This window comes from Mchenga conophoros, linkage group LG10 (assembly GCF_057382185.1).
Source record: "Mchenga conophoros isolate Kocher_MC1m ecotype Shallow Benthic linkage group LG10, M_conophoros_male_GT1.1, whole genome shotgun sequence".
NCBI lineage: Eukaryota > Metazoa > Chordata > Actinopteri > Cichliformes > Cichlidae > Mchenga > Mchenga conophoros.
In genome coordinates, this window is record NC_140535.1 from 17,381,838 (window position 1) to 17,409,616 (window position 27,779).

At 40.6% G+C, this 27,779-nt stretch overlaps 1 protein-coding gene across 4 annotated transcripts in view; it reads left to right on the top strand.

Annotated features, from left to right (window-relative positions):
- nrg2a (neuregulin 2a) overlaps nt 1–27,779 on the top strand; it is a 79,711-nt gene that overhangs the window by 29,995 nt on the left and 21,937 nt on the right. For all 4 annotated transcript variants that reach the window (XM_085288963.1, XM_085288964.1, XM_085288962.1 and 1 more), the window contains exons 2-3: nt 8,073–8,238; nt 9,433–9,551. In XM_085288963.1, the coding sequence (XP_085145089.1) occupies nt 8,073–8,238; nt 9,433–9,551 (285 nt within the window). The remainder of the gene's footprint in view (nt 1–8,072; nt 8,239–9,432; nt 9,552–27,779) is intronic.

Below are 27,779 nucleotides of genomic sequence, written 5' to 3' on the forward strand. Positions count from 1 at the left end.
AGCTTCTATAAATTTCCTCAGTCTGATCTGATTCCTTGTGAAATTTTGCCAGCATTTAATAACCATTTTATTATCAGACCTGTATGTTGTCATCTATTCTACTTTATTTGTCTTTGTTTTGTTCAAAACAGAGTACAGTATACAGATATTCCAGCTTGCTAACTTACAGCGCACTTGCAGCATACTTGTAATGTAACGCTAAGACTGCCTTGTAGATTACCTATCTGCTGCCTATACACTCACTGGAATATGGTCACGTATTGCTGGATAACGGCTGGTCTTGGTGTGACTGTCCTCAATCAATCACAGACATTACAGGGTTAAAAAAATAAGACAGAATTCTCCCGGGTTCCTCAGCTTCCCTTAAGTTAAAATAAAATTTTACATTTTATTTTAAGCATATCATCTCACAGTAGGTACTTGTCAGCTATAATTACTTTTTTCAGCAATTGGACTAGAAAATATTTCAGTGTTGATTTTAGGGAATACTCCTGCTACAGTGTTACATGATGACTTCCTTTCACATCTCTGCCTTTGAGGGCTACGTTTATTGTGTCTGTAAGTTGACACTCTTTGGAGAAAATTGCACAAGTTTTCTAATGAGGCAGGTCTAGGGTGGGAAAGGCAGAACTTCTACAGGTCCCGACAAAGACATTTCTGCTAAAGCGTTGGTCCTCGCTGGCAAGTAAGACACCAGAGCAAGGGGAAAACTGGAAAAGTATTTTATTTTTCACAAACTTCCTCCTACTTCTAATACCAAGACAGAACAAGGCATGCTCTTTTTTTTCTTTTTCTTTTTTTTGGCTTGCGTGCCTAGTGAGCGTGGTAATAATTAGTTATGGAAATGAAGAGCTTATTCCTTCCTTTTGTGCAAAGTGTTTTTTGCCATGTGCTAACACCCACCACACCTTTAAATTGAAGAATTCCAGAGTTTACATCAAGTAATCTAATTTATGGCAACCAATAGTCAGAGGAGTTAATGGTGAAAGATCAGACAGCCTCAACTTCTGATTCAGGTGTGATCTTGCTTCTTACAGCTCTTACTCAATATATTTATTTTAATGTGCTATTACAAGCTCCTGCTGGAAACAGGAAAAGGATTGAGAAAATAAGTAAGACGACATTGATTCTAGATGATAGAATACAATAAATCCTCAATAACTGTGCCTGTGTTTATGTTAGGTTCGCTGCCATTCTGCAAACGTCTTATGGAAAAGTTGTCTGAAAGAAAATACCTTAAAAATAACTTATGATAAAGTTTAAGTTTGTGGGATATCAGAACTGTCTTCCCATAAAAGTAGACCTCTGCATCCCATCTTTCTGTCCCTCTCTGTCTTTACAATGTTTGTTCACCAATCTCAGTGGCTGGGGTTAGGAGACCAGCAGCTGTAGTAATGGCTGTAGTCAAATCCCTACAGCCATTTGAAAGTGTATTACACATCTAGCAGAAACAGAGTATCATGGGCATCCTGCTGGAATCTCTTTCCAGCTGCTGCCCTTGTTTGATCTACCAACACACGAGAAGCTTTTCTTTCTTCTGTCTTGCTTTCATTTTATTGCTGTTTGGGTTTCGTCAGTTACCCCCCAGACCGTTTTTCCCCCTTTTTAAAAAAAACAAAACAAAACAAAATTCCTCACCCTTTCAGGTAACGCTATAGATAGAGACTCAAGAACCAAAAATACCCAGCTTGGTTTAAACCGTCGAATGGAGGGCCGGAAGTAGACGAAAGCTTCGTGGAGCCATGTAGGGAGGTGTTGATGCGAGCATCCCTTTCGCATTCATTCCCATATCGATGTAAAAATACTTCTTGGTAGAATAAACAAATGTCTTATTTAAATTTGTTATGCCATGTCATATTTAAATTACACAGAAGGCGGCAGCTTCTGGGAATCAAATACCAAGAAATTCTGATTTGTGTAAAGCATTTGCATGGCGCTTATCGTGGCACAGTTGGGGCATTGAACATAACAGTAACGACTATGGTTATATTAATGGAAACTTCCTGAACATAAATGTCACTTACAGCTAAATAAGCACAGGGTAAGGCCCTAACATGGAATTATAATTTTGTTTATTTATTTTTTTCAAATTTATATGCTAATAGTGTAGTGGTTTACACATGACAAGCGGAAGATTCCCAGGATCCCAGGAGGAAACACTATTGCCTTTGGGACTCTGTCAGGAAGGGCACCTGGGGTAAAACCTTTGCCAAGTCACACTTGCGTCACTACCCACTGTAGCTTTTGTGATGTTAGCTTACAAAAGAATGATAAATAAACTACTTTACTACTCTTTAATTAGCGGTAACTGAAATGTATAAAACCTCAGCAGTACAAAACAACTAAACAACAATTAATGCAATAATCAATAAAACATTAATGCAAAATGTCCCAGTGGCAGGTGGGTCACACATTGGCTTTAACATTTTGCGCATGACTAGGTAGCATTAGCAATTTCTGGCTGACAGCCTCTGTGGTTTGTTTTTTGAATAAATTTTAACAACATACATCAGTTTTTTCTTATTAGATTAGGGATGCCCAATGGGATATCCTGGTTTTTAAGGTGGGCTGTGGCACTCTTAACCATTCAAGACCTGAACCATAATGAAGCGATGATCCTGGACCGTGCTATAGACATGATAGAAGAAATTTTAGTTTTTTTATATACACATATATTTTAATGTTGCAAACAAAATTCTATAGTACTTGGACTCTGAAACAAACATGGTTTTGCAAGCACTGCACTGGCAAGCATGGAGGAAACATTGTGAAACATGGACTGGTAAAAGTTTACCTTTTGTGTGTTCAACAAACTGTAAATAGAAGCCAGTTCTGCTGCTTGTAAGCAAATCTAAATGGAAGAACCTCTTTTGGTCCCAAGTGAACCAGTGCGATAATCCAAAATACAGATGGGGTGAGATAAGACCTTTTGAATTCACAATTGCATCTTCAATGTTTAGTCTATTTTTGTGCCCTGCTTTGGAGTCTTGATGACTACTGACTGACTACTATATTTAACTCAAGTGTCAGCATTGAATTCATAGGAAAATTACTAGAAAGGAGAAGTGATTAAACCCAGGATTCATTTACTCAAAAGAGTTTTGAATTGCAGTCATTATCACTTCTGTCAAACGTTCATCATTCAGAACAGTAGTCACAATTAAAATCTGACATGCAGTGTTGGTAAGAGAGAGGTCACATATAAACAATGTCCCAGATAATTATTTGGTGAAAGTGCACTAGATGTGCTGGGAGGCTGTTGAAATGATCTCTTTGAACAGATGTTGAGTTACAGTGACTAGTGTGAGGTGCTTGAAGACCATTCCCACATGCAAAACCCATTTCTCTGGCTGTCTCACCATGTAATTTGTCTTTTGACAACGTGCAGTGAAGTGACATAACACCAGAGTAATCAGGGATACTTTGTCTAGAAAGGAAAACACAAAGGCATGCCTCAGATTCCTTGTCTAAGCTCCTGGAAGTAAAACAGAATCGTTCACTCAATAAGAGCACTGTATTGTTAATTCATCAAGTAACTTTGTTTCTGAACAACTCTCTGGGCTGAGGTTTCCAACTGTTACCCAAGACATGAGCCGTTGACACACCGGATAGGCTTCTATTCTCAAATTGGGTTTTTATAGTCCATATCTGCAGCTGCCCCTGTGCTTCAAATTGAGAAAATCAGGCTGTTGTTGAGGCGAGGGTTTATCATTACTCCCTGAAACTTTTTCCACTGCTGTAATGGAAAATGAGACAACTGCTTGTCCCCAAGAAATTATTTTATTTTCAAGGATAACGAGTCTTTATTATCCTGTTGGAAAACATTAATTGCACTTGGTAAAATGAACATGCTCTCTAAAAAAAATGTATGTTGGGCTTTACTTTGTTGCACAGCCTGCACAATAATGTCCATTAAACTGTTGATTGAATAGTGCTTTTTTTCCATGTGTCGTTCCAGAACTGAGCTACTACATCACAAAGTACATGGATTTTAAATCCTTCTTTGTGCTAATGTATACATGGTTTAAAGTTACCATTAAATGTATATCAAAGATTCCTTGCGTCTTCATTAGCACGGTATACTGGAGTACTCCCTCTCACACATCTGGCTTATTGTTTGATGAAAAGTGCAGCTCTGTTTTCCTGGAAGTTTTCCAGTCAAGGACGAAACTTGTTTAATTTGCTTGGCAAGGACAGGCCCGTGTCCAGACAAAGCACTAAACATTCTATACGTTTCAGCCTCATTCCCGCTCCGCGCTATGACTGACAAGGCTGTCCCCAGGCAATGTGCTGGGTCTGGCAGAGTTGAGTGTGTAGGGAAATCATGCACAGTATTTTCATTTATGTAGAATTGGGACCCATGTAAATTCTGTAAGCTTTGTATGTCACTAAATAGAAAAGTAGAGAATAATATCCTAATTAAATTGAAATAAAAGTCCTTGAGAGTGTCTGAGTAAGCTGCTTATTAAACATGACACATGTGTACTCTATTTTACTGTATTCAACAATGCAGTTACAGCACAGCTGATTCATTTTTGGTAATTTTCCATTAGCTCTGCAATGTGAAGAGTACCAGGAGCCTACATTGTGAAGTCTTATCTCCATTGAGTTTCCAGTCCTGTGTAATATATTAGATTTAATAAATAAATGCTTAATGAAGTACATCTGGAGCATCAGGAGTCTTGCACTCACTATATGGTCTTGCTGCAGGCTGTCGATAAACCAGCCCCACTAGCAGAGTTGATTTTGAATGGTAATATACAATATGTGAAGCCTATATAACGTTATGACTCTCTGCAAAGCCACATTTATGTCTTACTGCATAAATAAGGTTTTATTGTCCCAAACCACTGTCGCACCAAGTGCTTCCTCAAAGGGGATCTTTGGGTTTTCTCTATAATACCGTAAGGTCTTTACTTTACAGTGTTAAGTGCCCTGAGATGACTGTGGTTGTGAGATGGAGTTATGTGAATATAACTGTACTGAACTGGATGAAATTGAACTGAACTGAACCGAATGTGTCAAGCAGTTGCAGCGCACAAATCCATATTGAGACCGTAAGCTCATTAAAGTTAGTACGTGCCACCTTACAGTGGCACATCTGCGACTCTCCACTGTGTAGGAGTCTTTTCCAGCAGGATGTTGTTCACAGATAAAAGTTCCTTGTTTTTCTCCAGTAATTTTAGTATCAAATGCCAGCTATTGAACTAAAAATACCAGCTTTTCCATTGATCTCTGTTGGTTGGGATCTATTTTAAATCTGACATTTTTCTCTCTTTGATCCCTGAAAAAAGCAGTGTGTGCAACACAAGCACAATTTTCTAATTATAGTATTCACTATTGTAGAGTAATCGTGGTTTTTACATTCTTTTATGTTTAAAACTGGTTTCTGAGGCCTAACTCGAGCTATCTAACAATAACCTTCAGCAATTAAGATTACTTCACTAAATATCAGAAATGTTTTTGGCAAAACGTGAGTAACAACGGTTACTCAAAAAAGTAATTTATTATACACTGCTTGTTACTTTTCTCAAACGCAGTTAAATTCAGTAAGTTAATTACTCACCAATTACTCAGTAATTTGTCAAACTACTTATTAGATTACTTTCACATTACTCTGTTAAATGAGTTGAAAAGCATAGTCTCATAATGACCAGGTAACTTATAAACCTGAGGATATAGTCCCACAGACCAACACACATCTCTATACTAATGAGGACCAACACAGGATCTTTCATTTTAGCATTTATATATGAACATGAAGTAAAGATATAGCTAGCCAAAAGAGACCTTAATGCGGTTGCCACAGTGACTCTACTGTAGGAACATTTACAGGTAGAAATGGAGGCTACAATGCTCAAAATATGAGCAACAAGTTCAGGGTCTGGCTGCTGGGCTGGAGTCGGCATACACTCTTTGCTAGCTTTGCATTAGCATGCTATCTGTGCAGATGCTTGCAAGTTGTGTTATGTAAGTATAATGCAGCTATTTCTGTCCTGGGGGCGGTTTTCAGTATTTCAGCATTCTTGTCCTTTCGTGCAAAAAAAATAAAAAAATGTCCGTATCTTTACTCCTTAAAAGTTGTACACCTCCTGCAGGCAAACTGAATTTAGCTGATTGTATCAGGAGTGCAGGGGAAGAAAAAGGGACGTTTGTATTTGTTGTTGTTGTTGTTGTTGGGGTTTTTTAACTGCCAGGTGAACAGATAACTGAAAAACCTTTTGAAGTGCAAGTATAATAATTAATTATAAAGTAATAACTGTATAATAATTATTATTGTAAGTAATAATTATGTAATAATATAAATAGTGTAATTATAAATAATAATTATAATGCGTTAGTGTTCTTAGCAAAATTCTATTTACAAGAATGAATGATTTGTCTACATCATACTTTTGCTTCAGCTGAGGAATCATTTCATGTCCGTTACTGAGAGATCCATGACTGGGACCATGAGCACTGACCTCCGGCTCCTGTCAGGAGAATTAGCGCCAAGTGGCCCGGGAGATCGAGCACAGGTCTGTGTCAGGATGTAGAGTGGAGGACACACTGTCAGTTGTAGGACACACTGACAAGCTTGGCTGCAACAGAGTTCCTAAATGTCACATCTGCTTGGCTTACATGGCACCGGAAAGTGCTTGCATTTCTGTTCCTGTGAATAATAGAGTATATTGAGGTAGGATCAGTAATAAGCAACAGTGACCTCTGCAGAACTGACAAGGAACAATACCTTCAAAAGTAGCGCACAAACCTGTGGTTATTGTTTAATAACGGTATACGTTTGGAATGCCACATTTTAAAATGTGAAAATGCTGTTATGTAGATATAATCAATCTACAGATATACCTGTAGCTGCATCAAAACCCACCACTGTCACCCGCTGCCCACTTAAACACACACAGAACATAAAAACTGCAGCATCATTAGAGTTTTTCTCTCTGTGCAGACATGTCGCTTAACCAGGTCAGTGAAGTGGGACAGTCTCTTTAAAAAAAAGAGGACAACAAGGGATAATTTCGGTACACTGCTATTTCAGTGTTTAATTGAAGTCATTACCTGTGTGTACTTCATTTTGCTTGTCATGCTTTGTCTTCATTCAGCTGTCATCCTTTGATGCACCACAAATAGCTGCAATTTGTGGGACCACTCAACTCAGCAAATGCATGAAATTTTAAATGTTACACATGGAGCAGGAAATTGTGTGTGTGTGTGTGTGTGTGCGTGCGTGTGCGCATTAGGGTTTGGAGGGGGCTCTCGGCCAGCCCTGGCTGACCCTTGTTCACCTCTTTCCTCTTGCTCCGCCCTGGATGAGTTTTCTCCTAAACATGTGTGCAGCTGTCAGCTGGCAAGTGTTTGTGTGAATGAGTGAGTGTGTCTGTGTTGTCTGTTTTGTGTGTGCTTTGGATGCAGATCATTTTCATATTTCAATTAAAATCTTTTCCTCTTCTGGGGACTAAAGAAAGGGGAAAGAAAAGTTGCAAGAATTTACAGAGTATACTGCCGAGGCACTGATCATTGATATGAGCATACAGAGAAAGAAATGAACACACAAGAAATTCACTCAAAGTTTAACATTTCTGGGCAAAACAAGGGTTTTGTGCTCTTGCAAAGCACAATACTGTAACAAACAGAAGAGCTATAATTAAATCCCCTTTTTTTGTTTTTGTTGTTCCCATCATCACAACAGACTAGTTGTTATGCAGTCATAATGTTATTGGCTTTTCTTGCGTACAGATTGGCTTTAAAGTTTGCGGTTACAGATTTTCTAGATCAGCCAATGGATGTTTGCTAAATATTGCTTCAGGTGTTTTTATAAAAGCGATGCCAGATTGAAAATCAGCCTGTTTATTAGTCTGAGGTAAAGCTGATCATGTCTCTGGTGACAACATCTGGAGGTTACATGAGAGAGCTGTTGGCTCAGTCCGTAGAGACAATCACCGCCTCTGTTGCAGTCTCTTTGTCTCCTCCTAAAACACACAATTACACACAAACCAAACCATAATCAAGTCCATGTCTATATATTATCACTGACTTGTTGTTTTTTGTTTTTTTTTGTCTTTCTCTATTTTTAGCTGCGGCTCCAAAGTTAAAACCGATGAAAAATCCAATGATAGTGGACGAGGGAAGCAAGCTCACAGTTAGGTGCGAGGCCACAGGAAACCCTGCCCCTACCTACAGATGGTTCAAAGATGGCAACGAGCTGAAGAAAAGCAAAAAAGTCAAAATAAGGAGCGGCAAGTGAGTACAAATCAAAAACCGAGTACTGTAAACCCAACATAGGCGGTACGGTAAAAGGTTCTCCGTGGGTGACGTTACTGTCAGCAGGCAGGGCTGATGCAGTTTTCCTCCTCTTTTCTAGTATTTGGGATTATAAAGGATAATTCCTTCATTGAAGTGTACTGTAATGACTCAGTTAGCGTTTGATCCCTCCTTTTATTTAACTTTCTCATTCAAATAAAAAGTTGCATTTCAAAGCAATAGATCATATATCTAAGCACTCAATGTGGCAGACGTGCAAGTTAGCACTAGTCAAGTTGGTTTGGAGGAGTGCTACCGGGGGCTAATGTTTTATGTAAAGCTGAAACATACAGGGTGATGTCGCTGACTTATTCTCAGCTAAACCAGCTAAACCTGATAAAACTGAGGGTGAGCTACGTCTGCAGTAGCTGTTTTCTGTTTCGTCCCTCTTCAAAGAATATATTATTATTATTAGCAATACAAGAGTATGATATAGTGCCCCTCATATATATATCTTTTTTGAAAACCCTACAAATTATAATTTTCTTTGTTTCTGGTTTTCTTTTGCACGCTGTGTAGCCACAGTTTTGTTACTGCCAGCCTTTAGACTATTTTTGGAGATCACACATAAATTAGCTTTTGAACAGATCAAAGGTGTGGAACACTCAGAGTTAAAACTAGCTCTGGGGTTCAGGTCGCCCTGAAGGGGCGGGGGAGGATGCTTTATTACCTTGTTGTAAATTAACATCAAAAATACCTGATGGTCTGGGGTTCTTTTGTAATTATGTTTTCTTTTTAATTGATTTAAAACATCATTAGAAAATAAGAAATACCCAAGGAAAGAAAGGAAATATGACAGTTTTCTGTGTCCTTGTCCAGTAATTACTCACCGTGGCTACTGTTGAGCAAAGGTTAAAACTTAAGGAGGCCACGATATAACAATATCGACGTGAAACAAAGCTACAAAACAACACAGCAGCTAGTTCTAACATATTGTTCCACGGTTTCTTATTAAAAACAGTCATCCCACTCTCCAGAGCAAGTAATCATGAATCCTTATTACAGAAGAGCTGGTGCCATGCCCTGTCATGCACCGGCACCCCTCCCTCAGTATTTCCACTTGTTGCCTTCACTTGCTATTTCCTCCCTGCCCTGATTCCCCTGACTCAGCTATGTGAGTGTTGTCACCCACAGGAAAAACTCCAGAGTCCAGATCAGCAGAGCAAAACTGGAGGATTCTGGGAATTACACATGTGTGGTGGAGAACCTGCTGGGAAAGGACAACTCCACTGGCACTGTTAACGTCCAAAGCAGTGAGTACTGACTCCTAAGCAACAGGCAAAGCGGCACAGATGTACTGGCATTGTTGTTGTTGTTATAACTGTTCTCCTGCCAATTGAGAGATCCAAAGGAGCCATTACAAACAGGCATGCAAGAAGAGTAACACGCATGAAGAACAACTGTCCACACATGTGGTTTTGGCCTATTAATCAGTGGAAACAGAATTGCACTTTGGGGTGAATGGAATTTAAATGCAATGTATGGTGTGTTATCTCCTTTCATTCACCATTCTTCGCTTGCAATGCAAAACCCCACAAAACTGTTCTGCACAGTGTCTTTGACCGTCACCGACACGCAGCAAAAGCAGCAGACTACAGATTTAGATCTGAAACATAGCTTGACAGAATATGAGAGTTGTAAAAAGTATCTTCAGTGTGTGTGATAGAATCTAACAGGCTTGTTTAGTAGTGGTAGTGGTGTGTGTGCATTGCAGATTTTTGCAAAGTATTGTATCAGATGAAAGAGTTTTGATAACAGCTGCTTCCATTCAGTGGGTTAGTGAGCTTATGTTTGTTCCTCACAGTATGGGTAGCGAATTTTTAGCTGCTGTGGGGAGCTTGTTTTTTGAGTAGATGAATCGAATACATTTATATATCAAAATATAAGAAAGAAAGAAAGAAAGAAAGAAAGAAAGAAAGAAAGAAAGAAAGAAAGAGTTTTAAAGACCTTATGTTGCTCTGCATCCTTTCAAGAAAGGACTTGATGTTATCTGGTGCTGGACTGTCAGAGATCTATATGGTTGTCTGGCATGCAAGAGTCAGAAACTGTTGGATGTGCTTGAGGAAATCCAACTTCCTCCACTGAGATCACCCGGCTTTTCTGTTTGTAGACCACTGAGTAATGGCGCAAGACTTTGATACTGTGCAGGCATGAGCATGCGACGTGAATGAAGTCAGCGCAGATAGTGATTGTTTAATCAAACCTCTCGTGCGTGACGGCATATTTTTATTCACGCTATTCCGAGTGAGAGATTTCCTAGTTTACAACATCCACATATTCACTATTTTTGAAGAATGAGTGACTTAAAAAGTAAGGTTCCTCGTGCCACACCAGTGGAGATGTTCTTGTTATTGCTGACCTTCCAACTAGGTGATTTCTGTACTCATCCCACGCTGATGGAGGTGTAAATGGTGGGGAAAAGGAGGGGGATTGGAGTTTATCCATCACACCCTGTCCTTGGGCGCACTCAGGGCACAATAATCACCTCCACCTTCTTGTTTTGCATTTGTCAAGGCCACCTTTTAGAGCTATTGTTTACAGTTAACAGACTTAAGCTGAGCTTCATTATTAGAGCCTTTTCAGATAAAGAAAGGACCCATTGTGTTTGGAAACACGGAGATTCTCAGGGGTTTCAGCATGCAAGTTTGATTTCCAGCAAACAATTGCGCCGAAAAGAAGTCCTCCGTATTGTGTTTAAATGGGGCTTAATATTGTATCTTTAATATTGCATATAAAAGGCTTCATTTGAGATTCACAGACAGATTGTGTGACTCTCACTATATTGCTTGTCATGAGATTTGGCTCTTCTCCAGTGCAGTGATATATTCCTTTGCACTTATGTGCATTTAATATTTAAAGGGTCAGTGATGCAATACATACTGCGCTAACATTTATGAAAAATTAATTCGATAAACAGTAGTCAGTTTAATGGCAAGTAAATAAGAAAGGTCAGATCGTGCTTGAGACCCTAGGAACCCCTGGTGGTAGCACCTGTTTGATCGAGCTTGCGAACATGTGACTGGCGGCACATGAAACTGTATATGATGACCTTAGCAGACGAAAAGAGCTGGTAATGCAGCAATATCAAAGGTAATATGATATCACAAAGCAATGAACATGTGGGCTGAGATGTACAGTAGCCACAATGGATAAAACATGACCGAACACCCGACAGTTCCAACTTAAAGCTAAGCACGATAGTATCTGCATGTGTCAAAGCTGAGGTTAAAGCATACTTCTTCATTGAATCTCAAGTCATCCTTTTCACAGTTTTGTCGCTCTTTTGTCTTTGTGTAAAAGCATCTTTGTGTTCTCTTTGTGTTGTTATCTGTCGACACTTTGTCATTTCCTTAAATCACTCCTGGATATTCCAACAATGGCATCACTGTATGTCCTTTCATGTGCCACGATCACTAGATGTCTGTCTCTGTGTGTTTTGTTTTTGTGTGTGATTGGGAGTGTGTGTTTGTGTGAATGTGTTTGTTCATGGTTCAATAAAAAAAAAAAAAGTCCCATTGTGTTACAACAGCACGTCTCGTTCTGTCATGCTTCGGGGGAGAAGGCAAGACAGGGCGAATCAGGGGTGATATGTCCATAGGCAGTGGGAGTGCTTAACTGAAAATACATATGGTATTAAAAGGAATTGGAAGCAAGCAGGGCATGTTGCTTTGATTAACATGCTGGTCTTGTGAAAGGCTGATATTAGCAGATGCAGATAAAAAAAAATGATGCATTGCATGTTGCAGGGAGTCTCTGTGAAATGTATTTCCCTCCTCCCCAAAAAATGTACTGTGTGATTTTGATTGAGATGCAGAGAACATGCAATCTGTTTAGACTGAGAGCTGTTTTCATTGTGAGGTCATAAGAGAAATGGCCATTGTGTTAAAGGGCTGCAGTGGAGTATGCTCGCCTGCTGCAGTATGTTGCAGAAGCAGCATGTAGCCGCAGTATTATCTGTGTATGTGTGCCTTCCAGGGAGGGAGAGCGAGGGGAGGGGGTGCAGATGTAGATGGACAGAGTGAGCTAAAGAAGAAGATAGCGTGGATAAAGGAAGGAGGGCGGGTTGTGGGGAGGGGGAGCAAAATGAGGGAATGCATGACAGAAAGCAGACAAAGACATTAGGGTAGAGGGCAAGAGGGAGATACAGCCAGTGGAAAAGAGAGGCAGACAGTGAGGGAGAGAAAAGTATGAAGAGGAAGACATGAGTCCGCTCTGTTGCAGAGGAGGGTTTCACACCCATTTTAGAATGCAGTTACTGCTCTCCAGCTTTTGTCCTGAGCACCTCCGTACTGTACCTGACATCTAGATTCAGGGTGTCTTTCCTCCTTGCCTGTGGTGTGTCTCTAACAGTATCTGGCATGCAAACAAGCCAACACTTCTTGAACTTATTAAGGAGAAGACAGAAAGTGAAATCCGTAGAGCATAGATAATAAAGTCAAATAGCAGCTCAGCACGAGAGCGTCATTCGAGCGCTCGCACTTGGATACAGTGTGCGCCGGGCTTTGCCTGCCTGCTTGTCTGTTCTGGTGAACAGACACTTCGGGAAACCAGCACTCAGCTCCACCACATGGTGAACACAGGCCACCACAACCCATCTTTATCTCAGCAGCTCACAGTAACTCCCGCACCTTATTCTTTGCCAGTTGTGTGTTATACATTAATATGTTTTAAAGTAAATGAAAGGACCTTTTCAAACGTTTTCAAAAAGCTTTTGTGGATCACCACAAAGGTTTTAATCGGAAGACGCTACGGTACCACACTTAACAAAACATTTTTTTCAACCCGTCTTTATTGGTACAGTGTTTGACTTGATATGCAAAGTAGCAGGTACAGAAGGAGTGCCAGGATATGACGCATTCCCCTGAGGTGTCGCCAAAGTTAAAAGCTATTGTTCTGTTCAGTTCAAATTATTCTTAGGAGAACCGCTTCCACTTGCCATAGAAGGAAAAAGCAGTCTGTATATATTCCCATATTACACAGAACAGCTGGTCATGACTCATCACAAACCATATCAATATAAGACAAATATAAGACCTGTGTAATCTCGAGTCGAGATGTGGACCATGGCGTAGAAACTGCTGTGAGCAGAACCTTCCCTCAAACTGAACCCCTTTATGCATTTGGAGGCATGCAGCACATTGTGGCTTCACGCCAGCCTTGCAGTTTGCCAATAACATTGATTGATTGGACTTGTGTGGGGATTTTAGTCATGTCTTTTTGTTAGGGCAGCAGAAGAGAAACACACACCGATTAAGTGCCAGTTACTGTACAGTTATTCAGCACAGATGGTCGGAGGTTCTGCTGAGTTGAGTGTTTAAGTTGCTCGTTATCAATGTCTTAAGTCCCATTTAATACTTTCTCCTTCTCTTTGGCTCCGTTTTAGCTTCCTGGGAATTTTGAAACATTAGTTTAATCTGCGGACCAGTTTTTGCATACTTTTGTGAGGCCACATGTTTTATTATTTGTGTTTGCGCCAACTTTGGCTTTCTGACAAAATGCACAACAGTGTGCAGCATATGAGCAACTGTGCACTTCCTGGTGCTTTGGAATATCATGTATCCTTTAAACAGTCTCGGTGACAATTGCTGTCTTTTTGAGCATGATGCTTTCCGCCTTATGCCCAACCCCCAGTGCCAGGGACCATTTGTTGTCCATGTGGTCTGACCTCTACCCTGTAATCAGTTTGGCATGGTGAAACCTGCTGGCATACTGCCGAACAGTGTTGTATATCATCCGCTGTTTTCCATAGGGCCAGCATGAAGGAGCAACACTAGTCAAAGTTTGCTCAGCTCCACGTGGCTTCAGATTAAGGCGTCCCATTATCCTACAGGCTGCTGTGTTGTGATAAGCGCTTGTGAGACAGCCATTTGTGTCTGCAGGCTGCAGGTCACATCCTTGGGGGGTGCTGTGCGCAGCTCCGCTGAGAGAGTGTGTGAGCGTCCAGGAATGTGTTGATGGAAATCACAGCTGAACGTACGATTCCTCCAACCTCAACAGTCCTGCTGAGGCCCACCAGCAACAATTTTGCGCACGCACGCACGCACACACGCATGCACGCACGCATGCACAATGCCCCTCAGCCCCTACCCCTTCCTCAACCCCACACACATATAAATGTGCGTAAATGTTTTGCGTGTTTTCGCTTCTCATTTTGAAATCAAATACTTGCATTCCTGCTGTCAAAAAGAGGGGGAAAAAGCTGTTGGCAATCTCAAATACTCTTAATAACTTAAACAATTGAGCAAGCAAACGAGAACTAAGCTTAAGCTTAATTTACAATTTGTTGCATTGTTAAAGGCTCAAGAACTCGAGCAATTACACCCCAGTCATCCTGCATCTGACCTCAAGTCAGTACAGAAGGCTACATTTACTCCGTCACATTTGCTGTTGCACATAATTCACCTGCAGAAAATATGCTAATATATAAATTATAGATTTGTTGTGATTATATGAAAAAGCTCCTGATTGGTTGTTATTTGAACTTAGCTAAAACGGACAACAAGACCAAATATGGAAAATAAACCGATAGCCCTTATTCACATTCAGTGTTAAAGCTTGGTGATGATACAAAACATTGATCAAAGTCTATCAAAGAGAAAGGTTTACGATGCGTTTAGAAAGCCATTCCTTGGAACCGAAGGCCAAAATTTTCCCGAGTTGTAAAACAACTTTATAAGTTACAGAAGACATGATTAACACAAAGCAATAAACACGAAACCGAGAAAAAAAAGCTTTTTCTGTTTTCTTCCAGTAAGTTAATATGTTCTACGTAAGTGAATCATTACAGTAAGTACCTCTTTGCACTGGATAAACAACAACTTCCTTCACTCCTTCCATGTCTTTCGATGGTCAACTGAGTAAAAGCAAAACTTACTCAATCCTACTACGCAAGCGAAAAGATAAACTCATCTCTAGTGACGCTAAAGGATGTTAGTTGTGGCCTCGGATGAATGTGGAGTATCTGTAAGTCGGTCAATTGTATTGATTGCTGCGGGTAAAGCTACAACCATGTCTGCAGGAAACGGGCCTTCACATCTGCCAAGCTCTCTGTATTTACAGGCCACTGGAGAACAGCTTGTCAGGTTCTGTGGATCAAGCTGCTCGGCTATTAGTCATACCCACTTTTTTAAAACTATCCAGGAGTCCGGGGGTCTGGACAGGCGTGTCTCTGAGGTGGCCATCTGATTGTGCCAGAATCTCCACAATATCAAGATCAGGTCCAGGGCTCTGTACAGCAAAGAGCATGTTGTAATCTAACATATAGCGGCAAACACATTGCCTTATAGAAGACTGCTGTGGTTTTAAAACGCTGCTGAATGTTTGATTTCTTCGATGAACACAAACGGAAGGAAACGATCCTGATCTTGACCATTTGGAAGTAAAACGACAAACTTTCTGAAGTCGTGCTTGCCATTGTCTACAGTTTTGCGTGCAGCAGCCTGCAGGCAAATTTACAAAAGCCGTTAATCCAGACATATAAAAAGAATCGGGATCTGCATTTCCTCTCTTTCACGTGTTAAGAAACCTGTTTTATCAAATGAAACCAGATTGTTTGTTTTGCTGTCTGACATTACGACTTGACTTATGACAGCTCGAGTGAGTCACTTGTTTTCTTATTGCACTCACAGAATCATCATTTCATCTACGCTGCGGTTTGTTTTTGTTTATTGTTAAAGACTTTTTGTATTAGTGGACAGCATCCGGTGTGGTGAGAAGTTCCAGACTAAGCGGAAGCGTTTACGTCGCGAGAGGATGAACACACTCTGCATCATCTAGTGATCAGAACACAGCTCGTGTTATGAATGGATGAGTGCATACGTACGGCAGTGGAGGACTCGAACGCTGCTTCCAGTAACATCCAAATGAAGCAGAAATCAAAGGGAAAGAATAATTTATCATGACTATCAAGAAAATTCTTGGAAACGATGCCATCATTCTTTTGCTGATCTCTTGGCACCTTCTGCACAACATGCATACCTGAGCCCAACCACAGCAACCACTGTGAGGCACATCTGTAAATACTGCCTCAGATCTTAGAGTATATCGATTTTAACCAATGTTTGGGGGCTTCTCCTGAAGTTAATCTGACAGAAGACAAGTTACGTTTCGCACCTAAAACATAAATCAGCTCCCTAATCTGTCAGTAATTCATTGCTTTTTGACAGGGACTGTGAGTTATTGGCTTTCATATGTACTACGTGCTAATGTCCTGGAGAAGAGGCAGCTGTTGGATCCTAACATCAGAATCTGTGAAAAATGAGTCAAATATGTTAAAGAAAACACTTTCTAAAAGTCCCTCGATGGATTATTATATTTTGCTTGATCTGTCACTTCACTTTAATCCCCTCCGATCCAGGACGATAAGTGGACGTCCTCACTCAGATCTTTGAAAAAACAACTAAGTTATAAAAAATCCAAACACATCAGACTTCTGAGAATGTCCGGTAATCTCACTGTGTTATGCGGGACAGTTAAGCCGTTAGTGTGAATGAGTGAGGATATTGCTATGTGTGAGGAAGGAAGCAGCTGTTACACTTGAAAAGCTGAGTGATGTGAGCAGGTGACACAAGGTTTTCGCTGTGTGCAGGGCTTTGTTAACTCTTCCAGTACCCTGGGACCAAACCTATCTGAGCCTTAATTTGATAGCATAATAAAAGAATCTCTTTCAGCCCTCCTCAGCTGTGCTGGTGGTCTTTTTTCCCCCTGATGGAGACCCCAACTGTGCAGGGTGACTGGGCGCCGTCTTCTTCTTTCTTGACAAATCACTAAGAAGCACCTCTGAGGAGAAGCGATTGTCTAAAAATGATGAATTTCATCATAAGGGCCTGGATGTGCCGACAGAGTAATGACATTAAGTTGCCTTAAGATGTGTTCATTCGCATTAAAACAAAGTCCCTGCTCCTACTCTTACCTGGCATGTTTCAGAATGGGGTCAGACTAATTCAGGGGTGTCTTCTGTTCTCTTTAAAATTCTCTTTGAGTACAAGAGGAACATATATTTACCATTCCGTTGCGTAAAGCTCAGAGTAACAGTACTATAGTTTAGTTGCCACAGCTGTCTTTAATCTTAAACCTCCCATTACTCCATCGTGCTGCTTCCTTTTGTTGGACACTCGGCAACTGTATTCATCGTGTGTGTGTCAGGGTGAGTAAGTTCTTTTACCGGGGACTCTGTATGAGTAGTGGGTACAGCAATAGTGTCATCAGCGTTGAAGCCATTTCCTCCTAAGTGTGTAGGTGTAAACAGAAAATGCCTCTCTTTAGTCAATGACACACTCACAGTGAACTCATCGTTAGTATACAGAGGGCAGCCTAAAACAAAACACACTTGCTGCGTTGCCTGTTTTCAGGACATACAGCAGGTGTGGGTGGTGTGTGTGCATGTGTGTTTATGACCGAAGGAGGGCTGCTGTGTGCTTTCAGGCTTTCGGGGAATAACCGAGGGAAAACCTTTAGTCCTAACAGCTGGCCACTACTGTAGCTGTGAGTACAAGACCCAAATATGGAGCTGTGGTATATGTCTTCTATATCTGGTACAAGGTCGCAAAGGCAGGCCTACCTTGGAAAAGAGGGCCAGCTGTTGAAGGTGAAGGCAAAGGAGCATATGGATATCTCACACTCTGTCCTTTTAAAGCTTTACCTAATGTATTTTTTATAGTTGACATCAGATTGATCATCTGAAATTGTGGCCACTTCCAGCATTTATGACTCATAATAAATATTAGATGGAATTTCTGTTTGTGGAACACGTTTAAGTATATCGATTTGATCGGTGATTATTTTTCATCGAGCGCCTTTCAATCCGCTACTTAAAACTTTATAAACACTTCACAGCAAAATCAGTCTCGCTTCATTACAAATAATTTCATTTGTTTTGTTCTAACATGTTAGCTTCGAGTTGTAAATCTGCTTTTTTCCCCCAACTTAGCTATCGGAGTCGCTGCCTGTCGGGTTTAAATAAAAGATGTCAGTGACTCTAAAGTGGAGATGCAGTGTGCCCTAAAGCCCTGTGGTGTTTTCTTGTTTGTTTGTTTGTTTGTTTTTTTGTTACCACAGGTTTTTTTTCCCCCGATTTGAATCTTTGTCCACCGAGTCCTCGCTGCAGTAAATTCACAGTGACGCTGAAAGCTTTCTAAAGAGTTAGCCCGTTGCTCTTCCTCACCTTTTGATGCTCATTTGTGACCACTGTAGCCATGGCTACAGGCTGGAAAACTCAAGGATGTGGTAAACAACAGCTTCTCAGCCCAGAGTTGAAAAAGTGAAAGCCACTGGCATCCCCACACTTGGATTGTGAAAGTGTCTCGAACGCCACCCTGACTCTGATCTGAGCTGCCCATGAGAGAATACCTTTGTCCTTAACCGCGGCGCGGAAAACCCCTCGTGCTGCCCTGTTGCCAGCTGCACACACACTGGTGCCCGCCAGTGACCATAACAGCGCCCGTTTGTACACCATTCGCACACCATACCCTGTCTTTCCTAAGAGCTCTTCGCTCCCTCGCAGTGCGTGAGCAGCTGTTGTGCAATCACATACTATGTCGCGCTTTGATTTGACTTCAGCGCTGAGATGATTGAGGCAGGCAAGACCAGGCAAATCAGCTATGTGACTGAAAAATGGTAATAGGAGACAAGAATATAAAAGAAGACACACTGGTTGTGGCAGTGGCAGTCTTGCTGAGAGTGGGTGGTAGATTAATGTTCCTGGCAGGCTCCATTTTGTTCATTTCTAAACATTCCCGTTTCGTACTGAAGGAGTTTGAATTGTGGATAAATTTCCTTTGAAAAAAAGCTTTAAGTGCATCGCCATTCATAATGGGCTCTTTCTTGCGTCTTACCTACAGTAAATAGTAATTTAATTCCTCTTTGGACCTTTGACATGAAATCTCTTGCTTATTTTATACTTTGTGCAAAATGCTGGAAGGCACAGATGCTTGATATTGCCACTGACTGGGTGTGGCCATATTGTATGTGTGGAAGTAGCATGCTTGGTTTTTGTTGGTTTTGGCAAGCTGAAATATTTTCCACCTAATGATCCTGTCAACAAGCCCTCTTTTCTCGTTCTCTGCTCTCATCTTCCCTGCACTACTTCTGTATCCATCGCTCTTTGTCCTTCTCATGTGTCTCTTGTTTTCTTTCATTGCTCCTACATTTGTCTGGGCTTGAGCTCCTGTCAAAATATGTTGTGGCTCCAAAGCTGAGCGTGAAAACACGTATTGTATGCATTTTTTTTTTTATTTAAATAGACACTTTTTTTTATTTTTAATTGCTAACTTTTATAAATATTTGTTCAAGCAGCAGATCTTTATTGTAGCATTTGTGAGGTCCAGACATTTATCTTACTTTCTAGGCTCATTTGTCTCCGGTCGCACCTTCTTTAAAAGTGTAATGCTGCTATTCAGTACAGCCCACAATATAAATAGCTAAACTCTGCAAATATTTTTTCTTCTTCTCCTCATTCATTTTGTTAAACCTCACTGGACATTCTCTGTTGCCACATCAGACACGGCTGTCAACAGCTTTATATTTAACCAAAGCCACACTTCCCAGTTTGCTCCTTTGTACCTCTTCTTATCTGTTTATCTTATTTATCCGTTTTCTTTGGATGGGATCGTCTTTGCAGAAGAGCAGAAAGGAACAAAATGCAGTGCACACATGTGTAGCAAGAATGCTCACAAAATGAACAGGTCTCGAGTATTAAGATAAAAGATCTCGGTTCTAGCTGTAACAGGAGACACGTCAGGCATTCCCTACCAAGAGTTGGGAGGTTAGGGGGCACTCAGTACTTTTTTTTTTCTGGTACATAAAACTGAGTTGTGGAAAAGCCTGTCTGGGTGGCAGAGCTATTGCAGAGACCACCCTCTTTACGTCTCTGCTGAAGGGTCTGTACATTTGCATTTATCACTCTCTCTTCTGATTTTTATGGTCTGGCTCGAAGGTTTCCTCCCTCTTTAGATTGTGATGAAGATTTACATTATTTGGATTTATATTTAGGTTGTTACGTTTGCAATGATAACACGCTCGTCCATTGTAATGGTTGTTAAGCTGCAGAAAATTAGTGGTTTTTGCACCTTCACCTCCTTTATTTGCGTTGCTTTGCTGCAGAAATGTCAGAGATGAATCTCCGCACCTGTTCTTGCTCAATGACATATTTCCAAATAGGCTAGATAATTTATACTGCTCATCTTGATAACACTTTTTTTAAGAGTGAAAACAAGAAATTCATAACCAAGTCCAGATGGATCTGGTCTTGTCTTTTTCCCTGCACTGAATCTGATTCTGTCTCGCATTTTTAGAGGCCTTACTGTTCATCTACAGTGCTGAGGTGAAAAAGATTAGGCTAAGCTGAAGTAAATTATCAGCATTCGCCATAAATTGCAGGGACGTGTGTGTAACTTCACCGCGGGCCTGTTGAAAATGTATTTCATTACACAATTCAGTGTTTTGGGGCCGGGCTGTGAGGTGCAGCGCAGGGCTAGGATTCAGTATGAGCGCATTTCTGCTTGCTGCATATGCACAGGGTGCCTCGAGAGGACAAAACTGTGCAAAAGGGACCTCTCTTTTCATTTTTACGATTTTCCTTGAATCCTTTGGAGAGCGTGGAAAGACAGGCATGTTTATGAAGGTTTCCAGATGGTCCGCCTTGCACCCCCAGCTTTTCTTTTCAGTTCTTGAGCCATGAAGGATTAATCAAAGTCAGTGGTAAGGGCTGATGGCTAAACACTGTGGCTCTCACTAACCCAGAGGAAACCTCTGTTCAACTTACTTCAAGTCAAATTCAGCCCCTGGGCTACAGTACTGAGGAAAGTTGAAACCCAAGGTTAAAAACCAAGCACGCTTAACGAAACCTTGGCTACACGAGTGCAGATAAACAAACTCTGCCCCCAATTCTGTTTAGCGGAGCAGCTGATGTCCTCCTCAGGTTAAAGGAATCTGTATTGCGTCCAGCAAGGAGTCGGCCTTAATGAATACACCTGAACTCTGGTCCCCTTTGAGAGGCGGGGAGGGGGATTGCGTAGCGTGACTGGAGACAGACAACACCATATGGCACGAAAGGCAAGAAAATGCAGCAGAACAAACTCATGAACTTTAAGTCATTTGGACTTTGGTATTTATGGATTCTCTGTAGAGATTAATTATCCGAGTTCCCTTTTGTTCTGTTTTTAGTCAAATGCATTTCAGCGATTCAGTGCTTTATCCTGCACAAGAAGGCTAAAAAGGATTTCTGATTGCTGTGATCAGACAAAGTTTTTGCCTTTTTAGAAACCATTTTTAGCTTCATCACTATCTCCTGACAGATGCAGATGAAAGCGGCGAGCTGAAAAAAAGGACGACAGCTCGAAACAAGAAAAGCCAAAAATAAATAAATAAGATAAAATCACAAAATCTGAGTTATAACAAAACTGTTCATTTCTGGATAAGACGACTCTATTTTTGTTAATAGAGCTACCCGCTGTTGTGCTTCTGTTAATTATCACTTCAGACACTGGAGAAAACAACCCTTCAGTTGACAGGAATAACTGGAGCTTGTGGAACAGAGGGGCTTTTTATTTATTTATTATTTTTGTTAGTAGTTAATGAAACAGATTGCTTGAGTAACACCGTGTCTTTCTATAAAAAAAAAAAAAATACAAAAATATATTACTGATGTCAATTTTCTTTAATAAGCACATGCAAAGGCACTAGCACTCTAACCCAGCTGAACAGCTGCGCTGCATGGCAGTGATGAACACATACAGCCTTCGTGACACATGTTATTATTCCAAATGTCAACAAAAATTGCAGTGGTTTGTTCGCCACAGTCGCGCTCGATGATTAGAGGTGAGTCCACCGCAGATCATCCTTTGTCATTCGGTGCTGTTCGCACACCATAAAACTGTAACCTGAACCCATGTAATTATTTTATCACTGAATATGTGCAAGATTGTGAGGATCATTTTTAGTCCACACAAACAGAACGCTCTTCAGAGGTCAGAGAGATGAATGATGCAAAACTGATGTGATTTATTGCAACTAAACAATGAAACCCTCAGAAAAAAAGGAGAAGAACAAAAGCCAGTGAGGATTATGAAGCATTTCAGTCCTTTTAGATACAGCGACTGAGATAAGACTGTACTCCATACGTCTTATCTCAGGATGACAGTATGCAACAGTAATTAAATCTGTTATGAGTCCATAAACATAAAGATCAAGCTTTGAATTATTGCTTTCTAGTTGGTGGTCTGACCAGTTATCCAGTCCATTCATCTTTTCTGCTTATCCCATTCTGGGTCACAGTGGGTTTGGAGCCTATTCCAGCTGTCGCAGGGTGAGAGGTGGGGTACACCCTGTACGGGTTGCCAGTCTGTTGCAGAGCTGTCGTATAGAGACAGACAGCAATTCACATTCAGATTCACACCAGCAGCCATTCTGCAATCCCCAATTAACGTTTTGATGCATGCTCTATTGGAATCACCAATCATCCTAACTGCATGCATGTCTTTGGACTGTTTGAGCAAGCCAGAGTATGCGGAGAGAAACCGTGCGAGCACAGGGAGAGCATGGAAACTCGGATTCAAACCAGGACCACTGCTCCACTGTGCTGGCCCCAACTGACTCAGGGGGAAAAAAAGGCTTTTCTGCATGATATTGTTAAGTAGTAAAAGAAAAAGATTATCTTCTCATATCAAAAGAAACCATTTGGAGTTGTATTGCAGTTCTTTGAAAAATAACTCAGTCTGTTACCAGACCAGTTATCTCCTCTCATTTACAGAAATGTATTCCTAAAAAGTCAAAAACGTTGTACTTATGCTAACTATATTTCAGTAGTACAGCGATTTCAAACACTTTTTTTTCTTTAATCTGCATCACACACCCTTAAATGAGATGTTCTCTGTTGTTTAAATGTGTATCTCTAACCAAGTCAATAAATTGTTAGGTCTTGTCATGAGTTTTAATCTCATGTAAACATGTGGTGCAGCCTGAGTAAACACTCTATTGGCTGAAGTAGATCTTAGAAAGAAAACATTGCTCTTGTTTCATCTCTGGAACCGAGTCTGCATGTACCATTTCCTTGTATGGGTTTCCCATTAAGTCAGATAACCATCACCTGCAATATTTTTGTGGTAGTCTTTTTATTTTTTTTCCCCCCTCATTTTATTTTCCCTGCTGCACTTGATGTACGTCCTTCCTGAAATTGTGGCGTTGGCGTGACGTGACCCGAGCCTTTTCTTGTAAACATATCGAGGTGGAGCAGACAACGAGACTGCTTCAAAGGCGTGTGTGTGCGCCCGCGTGCGTGTGACTGGATGGTCGTTTACTGTATTAATGCAATGTTTCTTCATAGTAGAGTGCCGAAAGTTTTATTTGTTATAGGAACATTTAAATCATGTGTTTCCAACTCTGGGAGGAAGGTCAAAAACATTTCAACTACAGCATATTTAAGTCTTCACCCTTCATCTGTACCATACCTTAAATGTTATGAATATGAATATAGATATTGCAGGAATATAAATATATATACAATTTTATATATGTTATATAAACTAAGGAGCTTGGAAAGAAAAAGTGACTGGGCTTCTTTAAGTTTCTTGAAGACGTTTCACGTCTCATCTAAAAGGCTTCTTCAGTTCTAAAGCTAAATATTGGAGAGTCCCAAGTATTTAAGCCCTAGTGGGAGTTGTCCCTTAAGAGGGTCGTTATCCACTATTGTTCATGTTCCTCATCACATGAGCCAAGGTGTGAAAAAGGGAGTGGGTCATTATCATCAGAGGTTTCGGGTGAAACCATGGAGAGCCTTACCTACTGAGATCAACTGACACAAGATGTGAGTGGGTGTTAAAAACTGGATTGTGAGCGGCAGATGGTGTTGTAAACCTCCACCTCTGTTCTTCTTTCACTTCTCTTTCAAACCGCCCGTCTTCTCTGTCCAAAACATTAGTATCCTCGAAAGAGTGACCTTTATCCTTTAGATGCAGGTGTACAGCTGAGTCTTGTCCCGTCGAGGTGGCTCTTCTATGTTGTGCCATGCATTTATGACGTGGCTGTTTGGTCTCTCCAACGTAGAGGTCTGAGCATTTCTCACTGCACTTCACAGCATATAGTATGTTGTTTAGTTTGTGTTTGGGAGTTATGTCTTTGGGATGAACCAGTTTTTGTCTGAGCTGTGGCTGGTTGTTTCTCTGATAAACCTGCTACATAAAGGATGACAAATTGGTGTCTGACCTTCTTTACTGTGCATCTCTGCAAATTTGATGAAAGCCCAGTTGGGATAACTACATGTTTTAAGAGTTTTCTTTACATGTGTGTGTTCCTTTTCTTGATTACTCCAAGTTTTTGTTCCAGAGGGTGATTGGAGTTAAAGAGTAGGTACTGGTCCATGTGTGTGGGCTTCTGGTAAACCTCAGTGTTAAGGTTTCCATTTTCCTCAATGCTCACAGCACAGTCCAGAAATGGCTGTTATCCTTTGTATCTTCTCTTTTGAACTTTATGTTTTTATCCACTGATTTGATGTGAAGAATTAAGGATTCTACTTTTTGGGTTTCGATTTTGATCCAGGTGTCATCCAAGTATCTGTACCAGTGGCTAGGTGCTGTCCCTTTGAAAAAGCCAAGAGCTTTATTTCCCACTTCCTCCATGTAAAGGCTGGGGACACTGGGGAACACTCATGTTTTTGTCTGTAGAAACCCTCTTTGTATTTAAAATATGTGGTGGTAAGGCAGAGATCGCTATCTTTTAAGAGAAGAGAGAGACCACATCAAAGGACACAATGGTTTCATCTGGATCCAGTGTACTTTTCTGAACCTTGTTGGCAAAGTAGGGGGAGTTTTTGATGTGATGGGGTGTGTTCCCCACAAGAGGATGGTGACGAGGTGCTTGGAAATGTTGTAGGTGGCTGGGTGGGACTCCAGGGTATAACAGGGTATAGCATCCCTGGGTACAGACAGTGGTACGTAGTAGGGCTGCACGATTAATCGTTAGAAAATCGCGATCTCGATTCATACTTATGTGCAATCTCATTTCCAAATGACAACGATTTAAAAAAAAAAAAGAAAAAGAAAAAAAAAGACAACGATTGTACCGCATTTTGATCCGGGACGTAATCTGCATGAAAACAAGCGCTCACTCTTCCTGCTCAACAAATGACAAGGGCGGAGCCTTATACCACGTGATACAGAAGCTGTGCGGTGTGATGCTAAAATTAGCAGGGAAAAAACAACGGAGAGCACGTCAGGGATGATGAGAAAGTGACAGGAGAAAATCCTTCCGGTCAACCACCCAAACATCAATAACGGGAACCTTATACAGCGCTTCCCTATACCCGTCGAACTTCCGCAGGCACAAAGAAATTACGGAGGCTATCACTTATCACCTGACCAAAGATATGGCTCCCATCAACACTGTGCAAAACGAGGGATTTAGGAAAATGATCAACACCCTAGACAAACGCTACACAGTGCCGTCCCGCAACTATTTTTCTATTGTTGCACTACCTGCTCTATACACGCAGTGTCGAGCAACGGTGGAGACGGAATTTCAAGCAGTACAACATTTTGCGGCAACAACAAAACGTGAGACATTTGTTGTTTTTATGTTTATTTATTGTTTTTATGTTCAGTCTCAATTGTTACGAAGTTGATGTGCAGTTAATAAGTGCAATAAATATTTATACTGGAAAAGAAAATCGTGAGAGAATCGTGATCTCAATTCTAAGCCAAAAAATCGTGATTCTCATTTTATGCAAAATCGTGCAGCCCTAGGTAGAGTGGTCAATGGCTTTATCATTTTTTCAAGTTGTTTTGGCAACTGATGACTTTCTTTTTGTAGTTACTTGGGGGGTCTCATCTTAAGGCTTCATTGGTGTTGTTGTCATGCCTTGGCACATGTGATGAGACACATGATCAATAGTGGGTCAACAACCCTAAAGGACTAAAACCCGTGACTCTCGACCATTTGGTCTTAAAACTGAAGAAGCTTCTCGGATGAAAGTGAAGCATCTTCAAGAAACTTAAAGAGGTTCAGTAGCTGTTTTTCCAAGCTCCTTAGATTACCATGGCCTGGATGACTGAGAACCTACACAGACATATGTTATATAAAATGTTTTACTCCAGGTGCATTCAATTTCTCTTAAAATATAAATATCTATTTTATTGACAGAAGGCATGATGATGGGAATAACCAAACAGTTTGGTTTTGCAAAAAAAACCAAAAAAAAAACTATAGCTTGCTGGGCGCAAAGCTAGCCTTCAGCATTTCAGGGTTTTTAGATATTTTACTGCAGCTCAGCAGGGTTTTTACACATGCTTTTGTCAAGTTTACAAGTTTATCATAAACCCTAAAGTGCACGAACCTATGATTTATAGATGCATCAGTTCAGGTCCTGTGTGTTGGCCTTTAACTGCCGTAAACCTTTAAATCTGACACAATTTAAAACACTGAGTCTCCTATTGGTGTTTTCAAGTTTTTAGTCTGCCTCTGAAATTAATTGTATGTTTCCTATTTAGGCCGTCCTGCTCACAAGCTTAAACCATGACTGTTATGAAAATAATACGGATAGTGAGGTTTTTGTAATTTTACACATGATCATTTTACTTTGTATCTCGAATGCCGTAAACATCAACAACTGTTTTATTATACGCTTCTGCTGACGGTGTATATGTGTATGCTTTTTTAGTAAGAATTCCTAAGCTTTCTGTACACAGTGTGCAAAAACTGGAACTTTTTCTTCACTTTTCTTAAAGCAGAGGGTCTGCTATGTGGGAGTAACTGGAAGACACAAAGGAAAGAAGGGAGGACAGCAGGGAAAAGGAGTAGGGGAGGATAAAACTGGGACACTGTGCTACATCATAGATGTTGATGACTGAAAACCAATAGTAATGTTAATGTTAGGATAACTGCAATCTTTGAAGCCCACTGAAAGCAGTGCTTGAATCCTGCTAAAATATGTAAAGTGACCTTTTTCTTAAGAAATCATCAATTCCTCCATGCCAGTAGGAGTATGTTTATATAGATCATTTATTAAAGTTATACAAATGATACTTTTATATGATTCATTTAAATTCATTTTAAACATTTGGCAGAGAATAGATTCAGTAAAATAGAAGTAGATAGTTTTCTGAAAGTGGGATCAACTCCAGGAATTATTTTTTTTGCCAAATTGTTAAGTCATCATTAAACACTTTCATTGTTTTGATATATTTAATGAATCGTTGCAGCGATATTAGCGTGTAATTTCCTTCAGTCAGTTGGATTTGCTGTTCTTCTCACTGTATGGAGTGTAAATTGTGGTCTGCAGGAATTTTTCTGCTCCTCTAGGAAGCCCCTTAATATTGCAGGTGGTGTTTGTTGTTTAGGTAAATGAACCTTGTCGGCTGAGGAGATGTGTGGTCTCCACCTGCAAGCATTCAGCTGTATGGCAATAAAAATATAAGCCCCATGCTACAGCTGTCCAGATTTAAAGCCTCTTCGCAAACTGTAGCTATTTATCAAGTTTAATCCAAAACAGGGAT